The sequence below is a fragment of the Mus caroli genome, chromosome 2 (assembly GCF_900094665.2).
Source record: "Mus caroli chromosome 2, CAROLI_EIJ_v1.1, whole genome shotgun sequence".
Lineage (NCBI taxonomy): Eukaryota > Metazoa > Chordata > Mammalia > Rodentia > Muridae > Mus > Mus caroli.
The window spans coordinates 156,262,159-156,270,616 of record NC_034571.1 but is presented as its reverse complement, the minus strand read 5'-3'; the positions used below and the strand labels follow the sequence as shown (position 1 = coordinate 156,270,616).

General features: G+C 42.1%; 1 protein-coding gene across 2 annotated transcripts in view; it reads right to left on the bottom strand.

Moving 5' to 3' along the window:
* The window catches only part of LOC110286702 (seminal vesicle secretory protein 5), a 124,519-nt gene that overhangs the window by 2,077 nt on the left and 113,984 nt on the right, over positions 1-8,458 (bottom strand). For both annotated transcript variants that reach the window (XM_021153267.1, XM_021153276.1), the window contains exon 3: positions 6,053-6,059. In XM_021153267.1, coding sequence (XP_021008926.1) covers positions 6,053-6,059 — 7 coding nt within the window. The remainder of the gene's footprint in view (positions 1-6,052; positions 6,060-8,458) is intronic.

Below are 8,458 nucleotides of genomic sequence, written 5' to 3'. Positions count from 1 at the left end.
TGGAGCTGAGATTCTCCTTTATATATTCCCTTGCCTGGCCTTGCCTGCAGGTTTGAAGGCAGACGACCTTTCTTATCAGCAAATGCCAGCTTCCCTCTCCCCGCTCAGTAGGAGTCTTGGTACTGTTCCCTGGACCTCTCCAAGGACACAAGGTCAGATCATGCCCAGGAATCTCCCCTTTTACTTTGAGAACATCCCATGGTGACTTCTCTGCTTCCTGAACATATCTCAGTTCAGCGTGGGGAAGAGAGTGCAGGCTGCAGAAGTCTTCAGGACTTGATCAGGCCTTCATTCCCTAGCACGATAGCTCTTCCAACACAGCATCACTGAAATCAGTCACAGACACTGCCCTGAGCTTGTGTTCTCAGAACAGCCCTCATGCACAGAGCTTCTATTTGAAAAGGGGTGAACATAGGGGTGGAAGGACCCAGGGAGAGATGGTGCTAAGAAGTACCCAAAGAAAGGGAGTTTGAACAGCCCCTAGAGGATCTCCCTAACAGAGCCTTCATCTTACAGTAGTGGGGTCTTTCCTTTAGTCCTGAACACTGCAGAATGGACTCATAAAAATAAGTAGATAAAAAGAAAAAAAAAAGGAGAGACACGAACACTGAATGTAGACATGAAATTTATAATTCTAATTATTGACATGTGTCCAGTGTTCTTCCACACTTAATGTTGGCTCAACCCAGGAACTGTCGCTTTCTTACATGTTCAGTGAATTCTACTAACCTTGATGTCAGCAGACCAGTAGGTTTTGTTGTGTTTTTAGCTGGAGGATGGACAGCAATGCTCTTCTCAAATGTTTGCATGTGTGGTGGAGGGAGAGGAAAAGATCTGCTCCCTGGAGTATGAGGAGAGAGGTTGAGACGTTTGAAGAGGAGTGGAGACTCTGCTATTGTGAATGACCAGGGGAATGAGTATTGGGAATGCAAGAAAGAATGCTGGCTGATTCCTTCACAGGTTTTCATCGTGACATCTACCTGCAGAATTGTGTGTGTGTGTGTGTGTGTTTGTGTGAGTGTGTGTGTGTGTGTGTGTGTGTGTGTGTGTGTGTGTGAGAGAGAGAGAGAGAGACCTGGGGGAAGGAAAGGGTTTATTTCATCTTTTACCTTACACTCTATAATGAACGATATGAGAACAGAAACTCTAGTAGTCACCTAGCGACAAGAAGTGAAGCAGATGCTGTGTACCACTGCTTACTGGCGTGCTCCAATGGTTTGCTCGGCCTGTTTTTGTTTGTTTGTTTGCTTGCTTTTTACATGTAATATTATAGTTATTTCCATATACCTATAGATCAGTAAGATTTAGGTGGTAAGCTGTATGTGTAACAATAGCATAATTTAAAAAAATTTTTTTGGAAGTTTGGTTTCTAAATACTATTCTTTTTACTCCATTGATCTCTCTTATAAATGATTTTTCTGAGACTCTGATATAATTACCTCATGTCCCACTTCCCTTTCCTTCCTCCAAGGCTTCTCATATATCTTTCTTGCTCTCTCTCAATTACATGGCCTATTTATTCATTAATTGTCATTATATCCATGTCCCTAAATACGCTACTACAACCTGTCCAGCCTCTATGATGTTACTAGTATGTATATCTTTCCAGTTCTGAGCACTTAGCATTGCATAAGCAACTAGGATGCTTTTCCCTGAGGAAAACGATTTCTCCGGGTCCTAGTACTCCTTGCATGCCTGAGGTTCTTTGTCTAGGGTTGGGGCCTCACGGCCTTTCCCCTGTCCACTTTGGTATGCCTACCGTTTTTGTGCTGTTCAGCTCACGCTTAGGTCGACGTGCTCATGAGACTGTGTGGGGGTAGCTTCTGACATCTCTAGAAGATGCAAGCTCACAGCAAACGCTCTGTGTATTTGTGTCTTACAATCTTCCTGCCAACTCTTCCAAAGTGATACTGGAGCTTGGGTGTAAGGGTTGCGCTGTAGGCATCAGTAGGGACTGGGCTCCCCACTTGCATTCTGGGTAGTTGTGGTTTTTTGGAATGTTCTCTGTCTGTTGCAAAGAGAAGTTTCCTTGAGTGGGGTAAGGACTCTAAGTTTCTGGTATGAGTCGTGATTCTGTCTAGTTGAGTGGGTCTTGAGTCCAGTTAGATAGCCTTTGGTGACTGCCCAGTTATGGATGCTCTCCTGCCCTTAGGGTAATCTTGCCTTCTGGTCATTGTGGTGGTTAATACACATCACCATCCTGGGTAAGACTGTTTTTTTGTTTTTTGTTTTTTGTTTTTTTTTTTTTTGCCTCATTCCTTTGGAAGCTTGCATGACACTTTCATACCATGAAAACTTGACCTCAGGAAGGAGGCTTTCGGGTCAGTTCCAGCTCAGGGGATTTTAAGCCCCGTGTCTGAAATGTGTGTTGTCTTCAGCGATAGCGATTGACCTTCCAAGTGTCTGGGAGAAACCAAAGACAGCAGCGAGACCCTATAATGTTTAGGGAGTTCCTTGGACAGCCCTGATCAAGAAGTCAAAAGAAAGTTTCTCCTGACTGGTGTTGGAGTTCTTTGTTAAGCAGTGTATGGCTTTTGGGGACAACTGTCAGAAGATTCCATTTAGAGTGTATATCTGCATTTATACACCGAGTCACATGACTTTTTACATCGATCATTAACAGTATAGTTCTTTAAGAGCTTTTCAAACACCTTTACACTTACATTACCCTCACCCCACCTCTGCTGTATGCATCTCCTCCCTCCTCCCTAGTTAGAGCCCCCCCCCAGGTATTTCTCATTTCTCCCGTCTTTCCTTCATTACTACTCCTCACACAATGGTCCCCACCCCATCCCTAGTTTCTGAAGAGCATATTTTGTGAGGGGGAGAACTCCCCATGATGGCTTCAACCAGCTGCCCTTACAATGTTTTCTTGAGAATGTTCTCCACACGGTCTAAAGTGAGTGAAATATGTAAGTTGGAATCAAAGTGAGGATTTCACACTTGTGTGGAAGTCTGCATTTCTGTAGTCAGGTGCCCACCCTGAAGCTTTCAGGCTGCCGTGTCTTTCCATCTAGGTATGGAGTCCGTGCTGTGGGCACAACAGGGGAGAAGGGAAGACCATCCCTGCAAGGGGCCTGGGTGTGGCCTCAACAGGAGCTCTTCTGAAGGGAAGAGACCGTAGAGTTTATTTCCTTTTCTCTCATCCTAAATTCGAATCTGCTAAGGGAACGTGGTGTTCAAGGTGAGGGGAAAGAAAGGAGAAGCGTGGCTTTAGGAAAAGAAAACAAATGAAAGTAACGTATCATTGACTGTGGCCCTTATGTGGCCCTGCTATGATGGTTCTCTCTTTCTTAGGGTACTGATTCCTCCTCCAGCAGAGCTCTTAGGAGATCACACTGGAACCCTCCCGATATGACATTGTTTCTTGGGCCTGCATACCTCCACTCTACCCCCCCCTTCTCCCCCTCCTCCTCTTCCTTCTTTTCTTTTGGAAAACCTCCAGGATCTGCTCCATGCAGAGACAGATTGTTAAAGTGTGTACCTGATAGGCTTAATTGCATTTTCAGATTAAAGAATTAATCTGTTATGTTATCTACTGTGCAAAAGGCTCAGATAAAATCCAGGGAACGTATTTGAAAAAAAACAACAACAAAAAAAAGGTCCAGAAATTGCAGAACACAGTGTTATGCTGGAATATTGATAAAGAACTCATTAAAATAAGCCTTCATCAGAAGGAGAGCAAGAGCCAGTAACCCAGGAGCAGCAACCCAGGAGGTGGAGACAAACACATATAAGCAGATGCTTCTATTGGTTCCAGTTGGGTGCATAAGTAAAACTTGCTGTATAATTGTTTTGAAAACAAGTAATGGCACACAGTTTGACTGTCAGCACCAGGAGTGCTGAGCCAGTGTACTATGTAGTTAAAGCCAGTGCCCTTTCCTTCCCCTTCTTCCCCAGGGCCTCCCCAGAGCCCCCCCCTTATTTTTTTCCCAACAAGAAAGTGTCTTTTAGATATGACAGGGAGATTGTGTCCGTGAAATCAGGACATTGTGGCTGCCTAAACAAGACCTGCGTAATTCTAGCAGCTGTCACCAGCACAACACGAATGAGGAAGATTTCATGAAGTTCCATGCTAGAGGAAGACAATCAAAACCTGCTGAGAGAGGGAGAGCCAGCTTTTTCCCTATGCACAAGATCCCTGAGAGGTTACACAATCCAAGGTGTTCAGCCATAAATAGACACATATATATGAGCAACACCACTAGATTTATTAGGTTATACATATTTGTATGTACATACATGTATATATATATTAGGTTATACATATTTGTATGTACATACATGTATATATACATACATGTATATTATATATATATTTCATGAGAATTATTTAATTTTTTTCTTTTTTTCTTTCTTTTTTTACTTTTTTTATTAGGTAAAATTATTTTTCATACAATGTATTTTGATTATATTCCTTTTCCTCCTCTATGTCTTTCCAAATCCATCTCACCTTCTTATCCACCCAACTTCTGGTTCTGTCTGTCTGTCTGTCTGTCTGTCTCTCCTAGTTCTCTTTCTCCCTTTTTTTCTCAGAAAAAAAAAAAACAAAAACAAAAACAAAATCACAAAATAGACCCCCCAACACAAAAAATACTAAAAACCAAATGAATGTATCAACACACACACACACACACACACACACACACACACACACACACACACTGTGTGTTTTACTGGAGTTTTACTGTTGACAAACTGTCCTAAATAAGGGATCTGCTCTAGACTGTGGTTGCTATAGCCAATTACACCTCATTACAGAAAACTGGTTTTCCCTTTATAACCAGGTACCAATTGCAAACAGCTTTTTGGTTAGGGGTGGGATCCCCTGTCCACTCTCCCTTCTCCGTGCTGGAACCCCATCTGGCTTGAATCTGTGCAGGCCTTGTGCATGCTGCTATAGTCTCTGCAAGACCATATGTGTACCAACCCTGTTGTGTTTGGAAGACAGTGTCTTTGGAGTCATTCATTATCTCTGTCTCTTAGAATCTTTCCACATCTTCTTCAACATAGATTCCTGAGCCTCGAGCATAGGGTTCTGATAAAGACACCCATTTAGGGCTTAGTGCCCCATAGTCTTGTACCATACGAACATTGTCCAATTGTGGGTCATTGTCTTAGTTCTAATCTTCTGTAAGTAGAAGATTCTCTGATGAGGACTGAGTGAGGGAGGGGCTGGTCTATAGGTATGGTAATATGCCCTCAGGAACTCCTTTATTGCTATGTTCTCTTAGCATAATAACAGTAGTAAGTTTTCACCTAGACCCATCATAGCCTATGTGTTCCCAGGTTCTTGGCCAGTTAAGCAGTGTCAGATGTGGGTTCCATCTCATGGAGTGGGCATTAAAGTCCCACAGAAGTGGTTGGTTACTACCATACATTTCTGCCACTATTGCATCAGAATGTTTTGCAGACAGGGCTCTGTTGTAGGTTGCAGAGTCTAGCTGGGTGATGGTGATGATGACATGTATCCTCTAGTTGTGCACAGAGTACCTTCCAGCACCACGAGCACTAGTCAGGAGGGATGAAGCTTCTGGATGGGAACCAGACCAATTTCTTCATGTTCAATGATGTAAGTAAGCGGTGTTTTTAACAATAGGGCATTCTGTTGGGTTATGAAGGTTAGTCAATAGTCATTGTGATGCCTCTGTGTGTGTGTGTGTATAACAACAAGATGTAACCTACTCCTGGCACCGGAAGATTTATCTGGTGGCATAAGATGTCTAATTGGGGCATTGTTTACCCCATTATATGGTGTCTTAGTTAGGGTTTTACTGCTGTGAACTGACACCATGACCAAAGCAACTCTGTCTTTCTGTCTCTTTGTCTCTCTCTGTCTCTGTTTCTCCCTCTCTTCATATTTAAAAAAAATATATGGAGAATATATATATATATATATTAGATAATTTCTTTATTTACATTTTAAATGTTATCCCCTTTACTCGTTTCCTCTCCAACCTCCCCATCCCATCTCCCCTTCCCTTGCTCACTAACCTACCCACTTCCCTGTCCTGGCATTCCCCTACACTGGGGCATTGAGTCTTCACAGGACCAAGGGCCTCTCCTCTTACTGATGCCCGACAAGGCCATCCTCTACTACATATGTGGCTGGAGCCATGGGTCCCTCCATGTGTACTCTTTGGTTGGTAGTTTAGTTCTTGGGAGCTCTGGGGGTACTGGTTGGTTCATATTGTTGTTCTTCCTATGGGGCTGGCAAACCCTTTCAGCTCCTTGGGTCCTTTCTCTAGCTCCTCCATTGGTGACCCTGTTCTCAGTCCAATGGATGCCTATGAGCATCCAAAGCAACTCTTATAAGGGCATTTAATTGGGGGTTGGCTTATAGGTTCATAGGTTCAGTCCATTATCATCAAAGCAGGAACATGGCAGCATCCAGGCAGGCATGGTGGAGGTGGAGCTGAGAGTTCTACATCTTCATCTGACTGACTTCCAGGCAGCTAGGATGAGGATCTTAAAGCCTATGCCCACAGTGACATTCCTACTCCAACAAGGCCACACCTGCTCCAACAAGGCCACACATCCAAATACTGCCACTCCCTGGGACAAATGTATTCAAACCACCACATATGGTGATTTCATTTAAATTTCCTTCCTGCATGTATAAATTTTGGAAGCTTCAACAGTAGTAGGTTTCCATATGGCTTTGCTAAGGCTTTAGTGTTCATTATCCCTTCCAATAGTCCCTTCTTCACGTTGCCCTTTCATCTTCCTCCCCATTTAACCCTTACATTCAGTTTCCCACTTGTCTTGCCTTTTTGGTTGTGGGTCTTGCCTACCACAGCTTAGCCATCTCTTCAGATCCCCCTTACCTCCTTAGGACACTGTATTCCATTTCCCCTTCCTTGGAAGGTCTCCTCCTTCCCTGTGGTCCCTTATGAGGTAACTAATGTCTGTGGTCTTTTTGGATTAAAGCCTACATATTGAAAGCTTAAAAGACAAAGTCCACATATAATAGAAAACGTACAATATTTGTCTTTTGGTCTGGGTTATTTTACTCAGAATGATTTTTTTCTAGCTCTATGCATTTATGGCAAATTTTGTAATTTCGTTTTTCTTACTAGTTGAACAATACTTGAGTGTGTAGATGTACCACATTTTCATCATCCATTATCAATGGCTAGACATCTAGCTGTTTCCAGATTTGACTTTTATGAACAGAGCAGCAGTGAACGTGGATGAATAAGTCTCTGGGCAGTAGGATAAAGTCCTTAGGATATGTGTCCAAGATTTCTTATTTTGAGAATTACCGGTGTACCTCTATACTCTGTTTTTAGTTGATTTGTTTTCTTGGTGTTCAGGTTTCTTTAGTTCTTTATATAGTCTAGATACTAACCCTCTATCGGATGCATACCTAGTAAATGTCTTTTTCCATTTTCTAGTCTCCCACTTCGCTCCAATAATGTTGCCCTTTGCTTTACAGAAGCTTTTCAGTTCACGAGGTTCCATTCGTTAATTGTTGGTCTCAGTGGCTGAGCTGCCAGCGTCCTGTTCAGAAAGTCTTCTCCTGTGTCAACGCGTTCAAGCTTACTCCTCATTTTCTCTTCTATCAGATTCAGGGTATCAGGCCTAATGTTGAGGTCCTTGGGGTTGAGTTTTGCACAGGGTAATAGATACGGATTAATTTTCATTTTTCTACATGCAGCCACACAGCCTGACCAACCCCATTTGTTGAAGATGCTGACTTTTCTCCCCATGTACCGTTGGTCTCTCTTTCAAAAACCAGGTGTTGGCTGGTCTGTGAAATTATGTCTGGATCTACACTTAGATTCATTTTATCAACATGTCTGTTTTTATGTGAACACCATGCTGGATTTTTTGTTTTGTTTTTGGTTTTTTGTTTGTTTGTTTTTTTCAAAACAGGGTTTCTCTGAGTAAACCTGGCTGTCTTGGAACTCACTCTGTAGACCAGGCTAGCCTTGAACTCAGAAATCTGCTTGCCTCTGCCTCCCAAGTGCTGGGATTAAAGGCGTGCACCACCACTGCCTGGCTGCTGTTTTTTTGTTTTTTGTTTTTTTGGTTTTTTTTACTATAGCTTTATAATAAAATTTGAAATCTTGGATGATGATAACTCCAGAAATTGTTTTTTATTCAATATTGTTTTAGCTATTCTATTGTGTGTGTGTGTGTTTCTATATGAAGTTGACTGTTTTTTTCAATTTCTGGGAATAATTGTTTTAGAATTTCAATAGAAATTGCATCGAATATGTAGATTGCTTTTTGTAACATGGCCTTGTATTGGCTAATTTTATGTTGATTTAACATAGGCTAGAGTCATTTGAGAGGAGGGAATTTCGATTGAGAAAAGTCCTCCCTAAGATTAGGCTATACTCAAGCCTGTAGAACATTTTCATTTTCTTTCTTTCTTTCTTTCTTTCTTTCTTTCTTTCTTTCTTTCTTTCTTTCTTTCTTTCTTTCTTTCTTTCTTTCTTTCTTTCTTCTT